Raw genomic sequence first — 17,990 nt, 5'->3', positions numbered from 1 at the left:
ATTTAGTAAAATTTCATTTCAGATATTATATTTTTATATTTATAAGTTCCATTTGCTTTTTAAAAATATTTTCATTTCTTTCCTCCTACATTTGTTTTCCTCTGAGCCAATTTATAATAGCTATTATGATGACAGTCTGCCAACTCCATCATCTCCATAATTTCTAGATTTGCTACATCACTGACATTAATCCTGACTATGAATTATATTTTGCTGCATCTTTATATGTCTAATCATGTTTTATTCAATGCCAGACATTCTGAATATTCCATTGTTGAGAATCTGGATTTTTCTATCTTCCTTTAAAAAGTACAAAATTTTGTTTTAGCTAACAGTTAATTTACTTGAGGTTTAGTATGTTTTTCTTTCTAGAGGCTGGCTTTTAAGCTTTGTTTAGAGAACGTCTAGAAGAATTTACTCTCTTAAGATATAATTTTCCAGGGATCTCTGCTGAGTATCCCACGATTCCACAAATTCTCTTCTTTCTCACTTGCTGGATCTTGAACCCTGTGTAGCCTCTGGGATTTGCTTGGTTTCTGGCTCTCAGGAAGTTGTTCTTTCATTCCTTCTTCTTGCAGAGTGTCACCTCATGAACATGCAGATTAGTGTGTAGCTAAAGACTCGAGGAGAAACTTCTACAGATTTCTGGAGCTCTTTCTCTGAGGTCCTTTCTGGTTCTTTGGTTCACAAATTTCAGCCATCTTCATTTGCCTCCATCTCAATCTGTATCTCCTCAGTTAAGATAAACAACCAGGTTCTGGTTTTGTTCTTCTTTGTACCAGAATCCAGAAGTTGCCTCCAGGCAGAAAAGCAGAAAATTGTAGGAATCTTCTCATTGTTTCCCTTTTTTAAAAAAATCATGAATCTGTGTTGCCTGATTGTCCATTGCCTGGAAACATTCGTGTAATATATTTCCCCAGTTGTATATTTCTTTACAATTGTATATAGTTATATACAGTGGGAGAGAAAGCCTCAGAACAACTGAGAAAGAAATCTCCCCACCATCACTTTTAATCTCATGTTGCTTGCTTCCTCATCCTATCTACCTTGCCTCTTGTATACCTTATTCTGTGATTTCCTTTCTGTTCCTAGGTGTTTGTAACTTAAATTATTTGAGTGCCCAGAATGTGTCATGATCTATCTTGTGCTTCACACATATTGTATAATATAACCACATACTTTTTAACTCTATGTGCTGACCTTAGATGAAGTTATTAAATCTTTTCCTAGTATTCATCTCGTATAGACTCCATATAACAGCAAATGGTTGTCTTTATTCTAAAGTAATTTAAGGAATAAAATATATATTAGCCTTTTCTTTAAAAGAAAAATTAGATCAATGAACAATATGATTGCAGATGCATTGGACTCTCTGTTCTTAAATGGAAATTTTATGGTCATTACTTTCTTTCATGTCTTATTAATTTGCTAATTGTAGCTATTTTTAGAAAAATGATCCTTGGGCAATTGCAGACTCTTTTACAACAGTTGAAAAATCACCAGTTAATTTTAAAATTCTAAACAGAGATCTATGTTTTTATTGCTTCATTATATTGATGCAGTTTTATATAGTAGTAAACATTTTCTTAGGTAGTTGTTCTTCTGTGAAGGAAAGGATATCAAATTTTAAATTATGTAAAATGTTCATAACAGAATCATAGTTCAGATTGCATTTTATTTTCAAACCAATTATAGATATTTGTCCACTGTGTGGTCTGGGAATAAGTACTTCTTAATATTCTACTCAAGTGTTCTTTCTTCCTTGGTGGACTCCACAGGGACTAAAGATAATTTTTAAATTCCATCCAACTCAGTAATTGTATCAGTAAATATTCAACACAAATAATCCAATTTATTCTTTTTGGTAGTTTAGATGAAGTTGTTCGGTTTCTCTGTGTGTGTATGCAGACCTCTTAGGGGAGCGAATTAAGTTTGTTTTCTAAAATTTAGATACTTATGATTATTTGACATCCAGGGTGACTACCATCTGTGAAAATTTTCACGAAATAGTGTCTTGCCAAACGCTTATCTTTTCAGTTCAATGATTTATAATCTGGCATAAAAATAGTTTATTTTTTCCACCTTTTTAAAATTAATTTTCTAGATTTTTGACCTGTTTTAGTACTCTCTTGGTTCCACATTCTTGAGGAAATGACCTAACAGTATAGGAGCTTGTGATGGATATATTTGTTTGCCCACTACTATGAAAGTGAAGACGTTATGATAGAATACGTTGAGCAGGGTGTCACTGTTACTAAAGCTTTAAGAACATCCATTGACTGGCTTTGTGGTGTGGACTACGGGGATGGCATAACCGGGGTACCATGATGAATCTCATCAGCACTCACACATCAGTATCATAGTTGTTCTCCATTCCATCAATCCGTTCTCTCTATTAACATGTTGTTTCAAAGGTGTTTGGTGTCAGGCAGAGTTATATTTAATCTTAAGTCTGTCATTGACTGTATGTGGGAACCTGGGCAAGTCATACACCTCTCAGAACCTCAGTTCCCTTCTCTGTTAAATGGGACAATTATTCTGCCTAGAAAGCTTATGGTGAGAGCCAAGTTAGGTAACGTATATATGCAGAGTGCTTGATACATTAATTGGCAGATAGTAGATGGTTCAACAAATAATAATTACTATTGTCATCATTGGTATTTTCTGCAACGTAATAATTCAGATGTATAATAACTGAACTGAGCTGCTGCAACCCTCTGATCATGAAAAGTTACATTGTATAAACTACAGTTTAGGTACAAGGTGTATGCTATTTTCTTATAATTCTTAGTTTTTAAAGAGTGCAGTTCAACTTAGCATACATATTTATGTTTAATCAACAAGTGGAAATAATTCCCTTTACGTATGAAATATTAGGTTTTACTGTGTGTTTGAATACTCCTTTCTTAGGTAGAGTTTGAAGGAACATACTCAATTATTTCTTCTTTTTTTTTTAAATAGATTTATTTATTTATTTACTTATATTTATTTATTTATTTTTGGCTGCGTTGGGTCTTCGTTGCTATGCACGGGCTTTCTCTAGTTGCAGCGAGCAGGGTCTGCTCTTTGTTGCGATGCGCGGGCTTCTTATTGCAGTGGTCTCTCTTGTTGCGGAGCACGGGCTCTAGGCGCGCGGGCTTCAATAGTTGTGGTGCGTGGGCTCAGTAGTTGTGGCTCGTGGGCTCTAGAGCGCAGGCTCAGTAGTTGTGGCACACGGGCTTAGTTGCTCCACGACATGTGGGATCTTCCCGGACCAGGGCTCGAACCCGTGTCCCCTGCATTGGCAGGCGGATTCTTAACCACTGCGCCACCAGAGAAGCCCCTCAATTATTTCTTTAAAAAACTATATTTAATCTTCATTATTCTTTTAAGTATCAGTACATTTTTTGTGGTTGAAACTTGTGTTAAACTTCATCAAATATGAATGATTAACACTTACTTAGTGCTTCCTCCACAACAGGCCGCATGCCAAGAAGTCGACATGCATTATTTCATTTATTTAAGTATTACCATAGAACTCCTGTTAATAATTAATGCTATTTAAAAATCTTACTGCCTTTGAAAGTTAAAAAATCTAGATGATTATTAATACTGTTAAAAATAAGAAGGTATTTGAATGATTACTGTGATGCTCTAATTTATCAGATTTTGGAGACCAAATCATGAATGCAGAGAGCATCCTATAAAAATGATGTAATGTCCATCTGATAAAGTTTTTGATTTATTCTTCTTAAAAAGTAGTTACAGTAATACTGTTTATTTAATATTTATTCAACAGTCCATTTTCAAATATTTTATATTATTTCATACATTTTACACCCTTTAATCTTTTTATTGAATGTCTTTTCTTTATGAATTTTTTTATAGTAATAACTTTAAAAAATCTTTAGTATTTCAAAGTTAACTATGTTAGGAATCTGTTCTATTATTTATGCCTCCTTTTAGACCTTTTACATGTAGAATCCGTGTGTGTGTGTGTTTTAGTCAATCATTTTTAAATTGTAGAAAAGGAATGTATAATTGACAAGCAATATAGTCAATAACTAGACAGTTCAATTCTTTACACTGTTGCCACAAGCGGGTGATTTAAATCTTCTGTGATAAAATCTAACACCTCTTATCCCCTGTGCTTTTTTCTTTTATTTTTTTCTGCTCTTTTTTTATAGTAAGTCATCAACAGCAGCACTCTTCCTACTCATGTTGAATTCCCCTTTACTAAAATATATCGCTTCAAAACGTTACTATCTTTATACAAGGAACAATCATAGGTACAAAGGATAAACACAAGATCTAATGTCACCGAATCCCCAATTAAAAAGTACTTCAGAATTTACTGAATCCAGCCTCTAAAAAGATTTTTTGTGTATTCCTTTATCATCCCAGTAAGAGGTTGTGTATCTCCTATTTGATCAATAAAGTTTGTCCCTAAACTGTAGAATAAAAAAATAGCCTGTTTTTATTTTCACAGAGCTCTGACTCATAATTTTCCTTCTTGTATTGGCTCAGATGAGCCTCTAATTGCTAGACTATATTCAAGGCAAGGAATATGTGTTCCGTTATTTCAGAATACACCAGCTGGCCAGGCCACTTGAGTTCAGCCATTTACCACCCTTCCCATGCTTTTTTTCTAGCTCTGACAAGGCCCTGTAACCACACATAAGGCAACAAACAAAATGCAGACCCTGGTGTGTACTCTTCATCCTCAGGCTGCTTTTAAAGCTGTTTTTTTCTGCCCGTGGCTCTCGCTGCATTATCCTTGGTCTCCTCTTTCTTTCCTTAGCTGTTTCCCCAGGACTTGAGGCCCATTGTTATCATCTGACTAATGTTTTGCTTCTTGTTAATGGTTACTCTCATTTCCCAAAAAGATATGCCATTTCAGGACCCAATAGTTACTGCCCTTCTGCTAAGACTCCATCCCCAGGACCATCTGCCTTCACCTGGCCCTTTGTCAGCCCTCATGTCTTACGTATCGTGCCTCAGAGGCTCCCCTATTTGTCCCTCTCACGTGGGCCATTTCCTGTTGAACACACCTGCCTGATACGGAAGCCTGGACGCCCCCTGGAATATCATTTCCGTTTTCCCAGTTATCTGAGTAGCATGTCTTTCCTGATGCTCAGATTTCAGTAAATTGCTTTCTAATTTTTGTACACCTGTTATTTGCCTCTTACTGGAAAGTGTTTCTAGTTTGAAGAAAAAAGTCACTAGATTTGATGAGGAATAGAGTCTATTGTATAGAGTTAAAAACAAGGATATCTGAGTGCTTTTATTAATTCTTTTAGTCAGCATTTGAAACGTAGAAATGCAAATTTATCCTTTGAATTTATCCTTCCTTTCCTCTTTTCTAGAAAGAGATCAGACCTATCTTAGCTGTCTGAATATGGAGTAGGTAATGTTTAGCCAAAATTGTATTAATTCATCAACAAAATATGTAAGCAACCAATAGGGAGTAAAGGTTTCAGTTGTTCCTTATTTTCCATTCATGATATTGTTTTTATAATGGTAAATTCAAATGTTGACATAATGTTTTCATCCATATTAGATTATAATTTAGAGCATAACATTAATTTTAAAATCACAATATATGCAAAGAGAATATTTAGTGAATTTAGTATACTTTTTCTCTTCTGGGACCATTACATTAGCTACTCACAATTAATAAGTAGCTCATTTCTTCTTTCATTTACTTATTTCTGAAACTCTGCAAGGAAAAACATGCTGGTTTAAAAAATAAGAATAAGCAACTTTGTTCTCAAAAGGATCAAGAGATAGTTTTGTATACTCAATGGTCTCTTAAAACACATTGTTCAACTGGGGTTATACCCAGTTATTTTCAGCAGCTCATTAAAAATTACTTATACACTTTTAGAACAAGGTTAATAGTAAAAATGATTCAAAGGACCTGTCAATAGGAGTCAGTTTCCTAGGGCTGCCGTAACAATGTACCAAAACTGAACGGCTTAAACAATAAAAAGGTATTGTCTCACAATTCTGGAAGCTAAAAGTCCAAGACCACGGTGTCAGCTGAGACGACTACTTCTCAGGACCCCATGGCAGCGTCTGTGCTGGAGCCAGGCTTTTGGCAGTCCCCTGGCTTGTGGTGGCAGAGCTGCAAATTTCACATGGCATCTCCCTCCATCTCTGTGCCCGAATTTTCCCTTTTTTTGAGGACGTCAGTTGAACTGGTCTGGAGCCCAAGCTGATGACTCATTTTAAATGTATTACCTCTGGAAAGGCCTTTTCTCCAAATAAAATCATATTGTGAGGTTCTGAGGGCTAAGGCTCTGACATATATTTTTGGGGAGACATAACTTAACCCGTAACATGGAGTAGGATAGCTCACTGAAAAGAGGTATTACTAAGTTCTGATGGTATTCTATGTCTTATGTCTAAAAGTCTGCAAGGAATATACATGCTGGTTTAAAAGAATTAGACTAATCACTTTTGTTCTCAGAAAGATCAAGAGAGAGTTTTGTGCACTGAATGGTCTTGTAAAAATACATTGCTCAATTGGGGTTATACCCCGTTATTTCTCAGATTCTATTATTTTGAGTAGAAAAACAAACCCTTAAGCTACAAAAACTGGGAAATTAGTGGTAACTTGTTATTGAAAGTAGCATATTTTTCTATCTTCCAGAAAATTTTTTAAAGCTTTTAGTGAAATGAGGTTTCCAAAGAGGAGATACATGTAATTCACAATTATACCATAAAATATATTTCTCTCAGAACAGCTAACACTGACAAAATAAATGCATCATGTGCATAAATAAATGTATTTATTATATAGCTTGTTTTTATTTAAAACATTTCTAATATACAGATTGCCAACAAACACATGAAAGGATGCTCAACATCACTAATCATTAGAGAAATGCAAATCAAAACCGCAATGAGGTATCACCTCACACCAGTCAGAATGGCCATCGTCAAAAAATCTACAAACAACACCATTGTGAAAAAATTATACTTCGATAAAGATGTTTAAAAAAAAAATCTACAAGCAATAAATGCTGGAGAGGGTGTGGAGAAAAGGGAACCCTCTTGCACTGTTGGTGGGAATGTAAATTGATACAGCCACTGTGGAGAACAGTAGGGAGGCTCCTTACAAAACTAAAAATAGAACTACCATACAACCCAGCAATCCCACTACTGGGCATATACCCTGTGAAAACCATAATTCAAAAAGAGTCATGTACCACAATGTTCATTGCAGCTCTATTTACAATAGCCAGGACATGGAAGCAACCTAAGTGTCCATTGACAGATGAATGGATAAAGAAGGTGTGGCACATATATACAATGGAATATTACTCAGTCATAAAAAGAAACGAAGTTGAGTTATTTGTAGTGAGGTGGTTGGAGCTAGAGTCTGTCATACAGAGTGAAATAAGTCAGAAAGAGAAAAACAAATACCATATGATAACACATATATATGGAATCTAAAAATTAAAAAAAATGGTTCTGAAGAACCTAGGGGCAGGACAGGAATAAAGACGCAGACATAGAGAATGGACTTGAGGACACGGGGAGGGGGAAGGGTAAGCTGGGACAAAGTGAGAGAGTGGCATGGACATATATACACTACCTAATGTAAAATAGATAGCTAGTGGGAAGCAGCTGCATAGCACAGGGAGATCAGCTCTGTGCTTTGTGACCATCTAGAGGGATGGGATAGGGAGGGTGGGAGGGAGGTGCAAGAGGGAGAGGATATGAGGATATATGTATACATATAGCTGATTCACTTTGTTATACAGCAGAAACTAGCACAACATTGTAAAGCAATTATACTCCAATAAAGATGTTAAAAAAAAAATCTCTAGCTGAGACAGCATGTAATTTTGATTAAGTCTATGCATGTAGGAATTACAAATAAACACCCTTGATTTTCAAAAAATGAAAAATAAAAATAAATAAATAAAACATATCTAAGCTTTATACTCATAAGGTTGGGCCAGATCATGGTGAAAGGGGAGGAGTCGCTGTGAATGAGGAGACCGTTCTGCATTCTCTCTGTCATCAGCTAGTCTCCAAATATGTCACAACATTCAGTCCCCTGGGACTTAATCTGGTCATCTCTAAAATGCTAGGGTGCTTTCCAATTTTACTTCCAAATATAAAATTCTATGATTCTATTTTCAATTTACACTGAATAAAGACCAGTAAGAGAAATTTATTTATAGAGAATTCAAATAAATAATATTTGAGCAGATATGTGTATCTCTACGTCTGGACTTAAATTTTATTTAGGAGTCCAAAGTAATGTTATTTGTTTTGTGTTTTTTGTGCATGTGCTTGTATGTGTGTGTGTGTGTGTGTGTGTGTGTGTGTGTGTGTGTGTGTGTGTGTACCTGATTAGGAATGTCAGGGCCAACTGTCCTTTGCATAATATCTTAAAACCATACAAGAAGCACTTAATTAAATTTGCTCTTTAATTTTCTGATGCATTAAGTCAGAGTTTTGACACGAATGAGGAGAAACTACCATTTCCTTCTTTAAGTCATTGAAAGTCTGAGAGGAGCTTTCCTGCTGGGCTCTGAGGAGGCGGGGGTTCCTGAGACCCTGGAGATGCTGACAGTGACATTCCAGAATATAGAGGGCAGAACATCACTACCCGTGTGAAAATGACCCCTACCCCATTCCTCGAAGACCGGGTGGCAAGGTTCTGAAGCAACAAGTGACTTGAACACTACCGTGATTCCATCTCCCCTCTAGATGCCAGTTTATGCTTTGGGATAACTGCTTTCCATTTTCTGAAGATACGTGAAAAAATAGATATTTGCCCTAAGAGATTTGTTTTTTCTTATCTGTTCCTTGTTCAACCAGATATACGAATATTTTGAAACTTATAGAGGACATTAGCAAAGACTAATTTGTAGATTTATATGGTAGGAGAGCAAGGCTGTTTAACTTTATTTTCCAAAATAAATCTTGGTTTTTAAACAAAATTTTAGTTCTATTTGTCTGGCCAAGAAAAAAAAATAGAACATTAAATACTCGCCTTTATTGAATCCTAAACTATGTCCACAAAGCTAAGTAAATAATAGTATATGCTTATGTTCCTTAGAATTTTGATTACTTCTAACATGTCATTTTTTTAGATAATTGAACGAAGTGACCTTTTTTACTTTCCCTTAGCAAATTAGAAGGGAGCAAAGATCAGTCCTATGAAATTAATAAGGAGATTCTGTTTCTGATGATATTCTTTTGTCATGAGCATAATATAAAGATACAAACTAGTACAACTGACTATTTCAGCACCTGCTGTAATTATCACACATTTTATGTGACTGTGAGGATTGCTATTGATTCTCCAAAAGACTGAAATGAATTCCTTGGCTTCATTGTAATCTGCTTCAACCTCAGAAAACAGATGTGTCCAAAATTAGGACCAATGCTTTCCAGAGAATAAAATCAAGGACTTTGAAAGTTCATCCCAGCCATCATCCTGTCTTCAGTTTCATAAGTTGATCATCTGATTGCTTCTGACAGGTCTTCAGGGATAAAATGTCTACATTAAATGGATGTTCTTCTGATTACGAAAGATGCTTGTATATACCAAATATAATCACAAAGTGAATTCCAACTATCAGACAAAACACAGAAAAACACACCACTTTAGAAATGCTTCATTACATTGCACATTTTTTGTAAACCCAGAACCAGAAATTTTAATTATTTTCCCCTTTTTTTTTCCCTCTCATTATTCCCATTGATCTTACTTTGCTTGTTTGAGTTTTTCCCTAACCCTACATAACTCTACATAAGCATACGGTTCAACACTTCCCCAGTAAAAACAGCATTTTCAATCCAAGTTCCTTTCTCCTCTTCTTTTACCAGCTATCATAAAGTCTTTGTGTGGTGCTATCTTGTTCATCCATTCTTCCTGATGACCTGTGACAGTGGCCATCCAGTGCCTTGTGCAGTGGCACCTCGAAAACTCATTCCATCCAGGTTTCCTCCCATTCAACAGGGACGCGTTATGAAATCTCCTTTCCCCAGCTCAGAATGTCTTGTTTCCATTTTCAGAATTCTCTTCAAGTTCTTACCTTTATTACTTCCATGCCCTCTATCAATGCATTTACAACTTTGATACTGCTTTGGCTAGACTTTCTGTTTGAGTCCTTTGGCCTGATTTCTTCTTCCCAAGTTTCAATCAGTGTCACATTCGAATGGCCATACATGGCTTAAACAACTTGATAACCTGAAACAAATTTTCTGTCGTTTTAAAAATAGTGTCCTGAACTTGAACCTGCCAATCTCACATTCATCTCTATGACTTGAAGTGACTCGATCACCTTCTCTCTACTAAACCCCAACCCGGACCCCAGTTCCTCCTTAAGGTGAACTATTTAGACCTATAATGATTTCTTGGTGCTCAAACCTTCTTTGGCCCTTACGTTCAATATTCTATATTATGTTTTGAATGTTGATTGTATTTTACCATGTATTTTTCAAACTGACTTACCTGTGGAAGTCCTATCCCCCTAAAGACACAGCAAATTTCTTGACTACTGAGATTGTCCCACATAATTTTATATATTACCTCCTGCCCCTTAATTCCTAGCCTGGTTCAGAAAACACAGAAGATGCTCAATAAATGTTTGTTGAATTATCAGTTTCTCCAGTAAAGCATTAGCAGATGTTTACTTGGTTCCTTGTCTTTGCCTAATAATGAGTTTCTTTTCTTGCTTAATTACAATCAAACTTAATAAACCTTTTAGAGGTCATTTTTTAGTTCTTGAAGCTGGCAAAGACTGAGGTAGGTCTTATAGTAGAGGATCAGATGTATATTTCATTTTGTTTTCCTTTTAAACTAGAGACAACCGAGGCTATTGAGAGCAAGGAGAAACACCAAATCAGAACCTCTTCAGAAAGACCGAGGTCCCAGCATTAGAATCATCAACTGCAAACCCCAAAGTTATTAGCCAGGGGAAGTAATTAGGGTACTGTCCCCAGAGCCAGGGGTTGGAAGCCAAAAGAAATGCAATTCAGGCGTGTGTGTGAAATAGCATCCAGGTAGAGAGAGACTATTCCAGGGTGGTTTCAACGATAATTATGGTCAGTAGTATCCACAAAAATCAAGTTGGGAAATCTGGATCATGTCTTGTGATTGATTGTGTATGTAGAGACAAATCAGCTGAGTGATTCTCTGATATGGGGGCCAGTGTCTGGTCGTGCTCAGCGGTTGAGTGCACTGCTTCTTGTTTATCCCGTAGAGTTTAATTAGTGCGCGAGATAGACTGTGCTTCCGCAGGAGAAATGCATTCCATTACGTTTTTCTTAGCTTTGGATTGTTACATAGAGAGTCATCCCAGCGAGACTTCATGCTTCTAGCTAAGCACCGTGGGAGCTGCTTAAGCAAAGGTGTTAGATAAATGCGTCCTTGACACTGGCTGTTACAGGTTCCAGTGTTCCAAGGCTGCACGGTATTAGAACCCACAGAGTGTTCAAAGCATTTTTTTTCCCCTGATTTGAAAATTTTAGAAGCTTACTTTGTGGCAATACCTCATACAGTACTAGGGAAGTGTTTATTAAACATCCTGATTATTAATTATTCCTGTTATGAAGCATTTAGTTGCAAATACATGATAAACCATGTTTATTATGTTAATAAGAACTAAACTCGTGTATAGTGTGTAAAATACTTGACGAAGGAAAGCTTTTTCCTGATTTATATTCTAAACTTTAAGATAAAAGAAAGCTAATTGAAATGACTCAACCACATAAACAAAATTAACTTGAAATTCAAATCTGAGTTTTTAAAAAAAACTCAGAGCAAACAAGGGATAACAGCACATGCATAATGAGGTAAAGGATTAAGATACCAGTTTAGTTAATTCAAGCTAAAAATCTCCTTTCCTGTGACTTCAATGAATATTTTAAACAAAAGTATTTAAGTCTAAATTATCTGGAAAGCTGCCTTAGCTTTTTACGGAAATTCTCATGGATGTAAACACAGACGATACTACTTTTCTAAACAGGTTCATAATTTACATTTTAGTATTTGTCACACACTATTAAATTTACAGATTTCTGTTTACATCCTTTCCTTAATTAAGACAGTCCTTTTAGATAGAGGGATTAATGGCTATTTTTAAATTAAGGAAATGCCAACCCCACAGTGACAGGTCATAGGTGTGATCCTTGAGCTACAGAAATGTTTAAGCATTGTGTACTTAACTTTGGACGTGGCAGTTTTGGAAGAGTTTGGCTTTTAGTCCCTTCATTAAAGCTTCACAGATACACTTTGTGACCTCAGATGATGAATAAATACTAGGTTTAGGGTTATCTAACTCTATTTTTTACTATTTTAAAGCAAGACGTTTGCCACTAGGTAAACTTGAAATAGCTTATTGTTCCAAGGTTATTTTATTGATATGCTGTGGTGATTCTCAAACTTGTTTTATGTTCGAATCCTCTGTGATATATTAAAGAAGCGTCTACTTCACATTTTCCCTGCAGACTGGCTGAACCTGAATCTGTCTTAAAGTGAGTCTCAGATATCCATCCCCCCGTTATGAAATCTCCCAGATGAGCCTGGTGGCCAGAGAGCCAGGGCTCCCGTGAGGGGGCAAATTTAGGCTGAAAATAGATTAAACTTGCAAGTACATCAAAGTGTTCATTTCAGTAAACATTTAAAGATTTTTTAGCAATCTTTGATGATCTTTGGCTTAATTGCCAATGAGAATACTACCTTTTTCGCTTTTTATCTTTGCCCGAGTTTAAACAAATTGAATGTCGTATAGAAATGGCATTATTGTTATGGAATACAAAGCTAGTTACAGATGAATTGCAGCTAGAGACTACTCTGAATATCTCCTATGTGATTAGGGACAAATTTGAACACGTAAGTGCCTCAAGACATGTAAAAAGAACAAATTTCCTGAATGTTGCTTTTTTTGGGGTGAAGAAGCACAAAAGATAGTGGGAGATTTGATTTACTCATAACGTCTGGAAAACAGAAAGTGCATGTATTAAAATAAGAAAAGTCTGTCCTTTTAAAAACAGAACACTAAACACCCTAACAAAGAAGACATGATCCCAGGAGAAAAGGGATTTTTTAGAAGTTAATATATTTTGAGAACTCACTCCACTGAGAGATTGGATTTTTTTTTTTTTTTTTAATTTGAAGGGCAGAAATCTGGATTAAACATTCATTCTCTCCAAATTGTATACCTATAAAGAGGGCAGTGAAGTCTTTACCAGAGTCTGCTCCCTTCCTGGAAAAGCAAGGAGAAAATACCCTTGGTTTAACGGATACATTTCCGGGAGCACAGGAGTTGCAGTTAAAGCAGAAATGGGCAGTTTGGGGCTCCAAGCCTTGGAGTAAGGATGCCCTGACTCCTGTTGCCGATGTCTTACTGAGGAAGTGCAGGCAGTAGGCGGCTCTCTCTAATAACCAGTCAAAGAAAGACATCTGCACTTGTTCCCAGTCTCTTATTTTTCCAACACCTCGTTGGACGCTCTTCACTTCAAGGCAGGTCCTTTGACCTAAGCAGATTATTGCGATGCATTAAGGGCACAGCCAGCTAGCCGTGCCTTTCAGGGAAGAGATTTGGCTCCAAATAGGACACTAAGCTTTTCAGCCTTCTGCTTATTTCCCTAGTCAGCAGGATGCGGTGTCTCTGGGAGCTCAGCGGGCTCCCGGGGAATCAGGGAGAAACAAAAACAGAAGTGGCAGCCGCTGCAGATATGGGAGTCGGTGCCATTAAAGGAAGCGGTTGCTAATAAGGGCCTGTGAGACCTACGTTTCCTTGGTTTCCATGACAGTTATTAGGTACCCTAGAAATTGAATTGTCTCCCACAATGCTCTCAGGGGAGAGGGGGTGCTCCAGCGACAAAGCGGAGCCGTTATGACTTGCAGTCAGTCGTTCTTCTGAGACGCAACCCTCCCTGGATTATTTGCTCTTGCATTTCTTTTCCATTCCCTTTCGGCGTGTTTGACATTTTGGCCAGAGACCCTGGCTTCTGCTGCACAGTGTCTCAAACACTATTTTCCCCCTTTTTGTTTAGAACTGAGCTTGGCAAAGCCAGGATATGAACAATTGTGCAGGTGGGCTCCTCAGGGCGAGTGAAGAGATAAGGCATCCAGTCAGGGACTGGCCACCTGCAGCCCTGCCACTATGCCCCTCCACCAGATTTCCGTAATCCCCACCCAGGAGACGGCCAGCAATGGGCGAAGTTCAGTGGGCAGAAACAAAGAGAAGAACAAGGAAGTCGAGGTAAGAGGAGGTTTGATTTGATCAACTAGGACAGCCAAGCCAACTGCAGCCAGCACTGCTCTGTGTGCCCCCAGGAGTGGCCAAGGCTTAAGAGCAGCTGGGCTCCCCCGCTCAGTGTGTCATGGTCCACTGGAAGAGGACCGTCCTCTTCGTTACCAAATCCATCATTGGTAACGAACAGGAGCATATTAAGTGTAACCTTTCTTTTCTGAATGAAGGAACCAAATCCTTGAGGACACTTGCTGCTTGAAAGATAAAAACTTCTCTTTGTCTAAACATCCTACGGAGTCCCTTTGGACTCGGATGGCTCCCAGGGCTGCCCTGGACGGCTGTGACACTGCTGTCATTCATTTTCAGACAGTGGGGCTGTTGATGGCTGCTAATTTTGCCCACTGCCCATTAAGCTAGAATGTTTGAAAATAACTTTCTTAACGCAGTGACACAGAAGTGAGAGCTGTGACAGCTGTGTCGCCGATGACATAATATGAATTAGGACGGCACTTCACTGCCTCATACGATCTACTGCTTCCGTATTCGTTCTCAGGGGGGTGTGTGGATTACTTTTGTTTGATGTCTGTTTCATTTGTATTGTTTTTCTTCATGAAAAAAAGGCGTTATTTGAAACTTACATGGGCTAGAGAAATAGAATATTCATCTTATTACATTTAGGCTTTATTTTGCCTAGTGAAATCTAGCTGGGGCTGTTCTAAGTGAAACTGCTTGAAAGATGCTGGGAACTTATTTCAAAGCATTTTTAAGGAGATTGAGCAGACTCAAGGATATTGCGTGAAAATATTATAAATGTTGTTGTGTTCTGCTAAAAGGGATCTTGAGACAGAATGCTAGAATCTGTAATCCTGTTGTTCCCCTCAACGTAACTGTTGTCTAGTCCTCAGGACTCATTAGCTTTGTAGAAAATGAGCTTTCCCCACGTCTAGTTCTGTATGTTCATTCTTTTTTCTTAAGAATGAATGGTAGGGACAGAAGGGGCAATGAAACAAAACCAAAACGAAAGAAACAAAGGGAGTGGAGTGTCAAGGAGAGCCTGAGGGGAAGAGAGTAATGAACTCGAATCACCTTCAAGGGAGAAAAGACATGTGTAGCCTCTTTGTACTGATTTTGAAAATGGCATCGAAGAGCAAGCAGATCTTGACATGTCTAGAGTTTGTAGGAAACGTCGGAAGATGTGTCTGACTCATGTAGTGACAGACACTTTTACTCCAGTCATTGCCCTGCCATAGGCTCATGGCGTATTTGTGGAGTTTCTGAGAATGAAATATCTGCAAAGTGAGGAAATTTATCAGCTCAGTATTAACTGGAAGTATTCTCTATGATATGGCTCTTTCTTTTGACTTGCTGATGTGGTTGTTAGAATATCAAAGAGCCATCTCTTAAGTGTATTGGGTGGGGTGTGGAGTGAGGGACACTGGTCAATTCTGAAAATGGGTATGAAAATGCTAAAAGCAAGATTTATGAAAGTTATACATTATTTACTCATCATCTAGATTCTTTGCATGGTCCTAAGATGATTTGGAAGGAAACTTCATATGAGAATACTGGGTGGCAATTTTGTTTAATATCCATAATGATCAACATCTGAACCATATTTGGAAATGAAAACACTGTTTTGATTCCCACCCCCTTCTTTGGCATTATGTCACCACCAGAAATCTCCTGCTGTTCATGTCTACTTGGCAGTGAGTCAGGTAAAGCTGGAGTGGCTTATGTGACTTTTTAAATAAATCACACTTGGTTGTTTCCTTGTTAGAAATAATAATGAAATTATTCAACCTCAAATGTAAATAACCACGATCTTTATCCTGATATTGATGTAAAGCCACATCTTTAGAAATCCTCAGAAGTCTTTTGAAAAAGTTTCCATTTATGAGCAGCTGTGTTTTCTTCAGGGACAAACACTTATTATGTCACAGAGTGAGTCAGTGGACATTCTATAGGAAAATTGGGTTAATTATGAGAGAAATAAAGGAAATTCCCAGCTTATATATTACTTTCTTAAAGAGACATAGTTCTGAGCATCAGAAAGGGAAGCTCATTTCAGGTTCAAGTACATCTTAGTTTTCTATAGGATGGAGTTAAAAGTATCTCTTTAAGAGTGTATTGAAACATACTGTTAAATCTTATGAGCCATTAAATTGTTTGTCTTGATGGACTAAATATATAGTCCAGAAAAGTTGTGAATGCCATTTAAATTGGATAAATTAAACAGCATACCTTGTGTGTGGAAAGCAAAAAGAATCTATTCAGGGCAATGATTTCTGTAATTTCAAGTCTTGATTCTCTCCAAAGGAAGGCAAAACATCTTGTATACATGGGGACATTTCCTGATGGTTGAACAAATGAGACATATCCTCCTTTGAAATTTCCTTAATGTATTTTGCGTGTGCTAAAGTTATCCAAATAATACATGTGCATATGGGGCAAACCATCTAATTTCAGAATTAAGACTTTGCTAATTTAAATGTGAGTCAATTTAATTTGTTCTTTTAGAAACTTAGAGTCTTTCAAATACACTGATCTATTAACTTTATATACAGTTTTTTTGTTTGTTTTTGTTTTAAGGCATATAAAAAAAGAGAAAACGTGGAAACTATTTCGTAGCTATTATTACACTCCAGAAGATTTAAGCTGTAAAAAATACATAGATTAAGATCTTAAAAAATAATAAATCTAACCCCACGCTTTATAATGCATATACATTTTGACATATTTTGCATGGTATAGCATTATAATCATTTATCTATTTAGTTAACTAACCCTGGAAGTGCAAAACACAAAATAACATAATCCATCCAGTTTGGACATAGTTTGTATTAGTGCTCAAGGGAAGGATGCAGTTTCATCTTCCAGAGACATCGGCTCTGGAGGTCCTTGGGCAGTTAAAGGGTAGTGTGCCTCGGGCTTGCATTTCAGACACAAGATTTTATCAGCGCAACCAGAGATGATCAATCTCTTACGAAGTGAACGGACTCATCAAAATTACAGAAGGTATATGTACAATGCAGTCGGTCAAATTTATTAATTTGTACCTGGAGATATTTATTTTAGTGATGAAATGCTTGACTGCAAGCAGGAAAGTTCTGGAAAGGGAATTTGTAATCAGACTTTCCTTCGTAGCGTGCAATCAGGAGGGAAATCAACTGGTTTGGGGTGGGGTTAGTTCATCTACACCTGGGGAAAGCCGGGATGTTGAGAAGGCCACGGGGGAAGCGCACCTCTGATGAGGTCCATAGCTCCAGGTCTCTCCGGAGCTCTCCTTCTCTCGTTGAAGACAGAGACTGACCAGTTTAGCTTCTTTAACTCTCATTTGCATGCTTTTCCAAATGGCCACTTTTCTATTAATCCAGTCTTCTCCTTCTTTTTTACATAGATTAACATCACTTATTAGGCTGCAATTAATTCACACTAGGGATCTGGGCCTATAAGACATCTGTCTCTTACAAGGGGAATCAAATTCTTAGACCTCAGGGGTATTTTAATTTCATACTCCATAACAGGAAATTATAAGGATTGTACAAAGTCCAGTGTTTAGTTAACCTGTAGCACGTACTCCCCATGACCTTCTGGAATTTATAAGCAAATGTCCCTAAGATCCACTGTATTTCAAATGTGGTGACAAACCAGGGACCAAGCGCAGTGTTCCTACTACTTGCCCTGCATGCTGCCAGGCCTCCATCAGCACACTCCGTCATTCCTCAGATGATGGGGGCCGCGTCGGAGGAGAAAAGGCTGGAACCCTTTCCTTCCAACTTT

The 17,990-nt window shown here is 37.3% G+C and overlaps 1 protein-coding gene across 4 annotated transcripts in view; it reads left to right on the top strand.

The window, feature by feature from the left end:
* The window catches only part of MARCHF1 (membrane associated ring-CH-type finger 1), an 859,229-nt gene that overhangs the window by 370,362 nt on the left and 470,877 nt on the right, over positions 1 to 17,990 (top strand). For 2 of the 4 annotated variants that reach the window (XM_082461847.1, XM_082461848.1), the window contains one exon: positions 14,011 to 14,219. The exons of 1 other annotated variant lie outside the window; for it this stretch is intronic. In XM_082461847.1, the coding sequence (XP_082317973.1) occupies positions 14,121 to 14,219 (99 nt within the window). In that variant the 5' untranslated portion in view covers positions 14,011 to 14,120. Of the gene's footprint in view, positions 1 to 14,010; positions 14,220 to 17,990 lie in introns of those variants that run through there. One more of the 4 variants, XM_082461845.1, reaches the window with a different exon arrangement.

The sequence above is a fragment of the Balaenoptera physalus genome (assembly GCF_965194825.1).
Source record: "Balaenoptera physalus genome assembly, chromosome: 5".
Taxonomy (NCBI): domain Eukaryota; kingdom Metazoa; phylum Chordata; class Mammalia; order Artiodactyla; family Balaenopteridae; genus Balaenoptera; species Balaenoptera physalus.
This window is presented reverse-complemented; position numbering and strand designations above follow the sequence as displayed.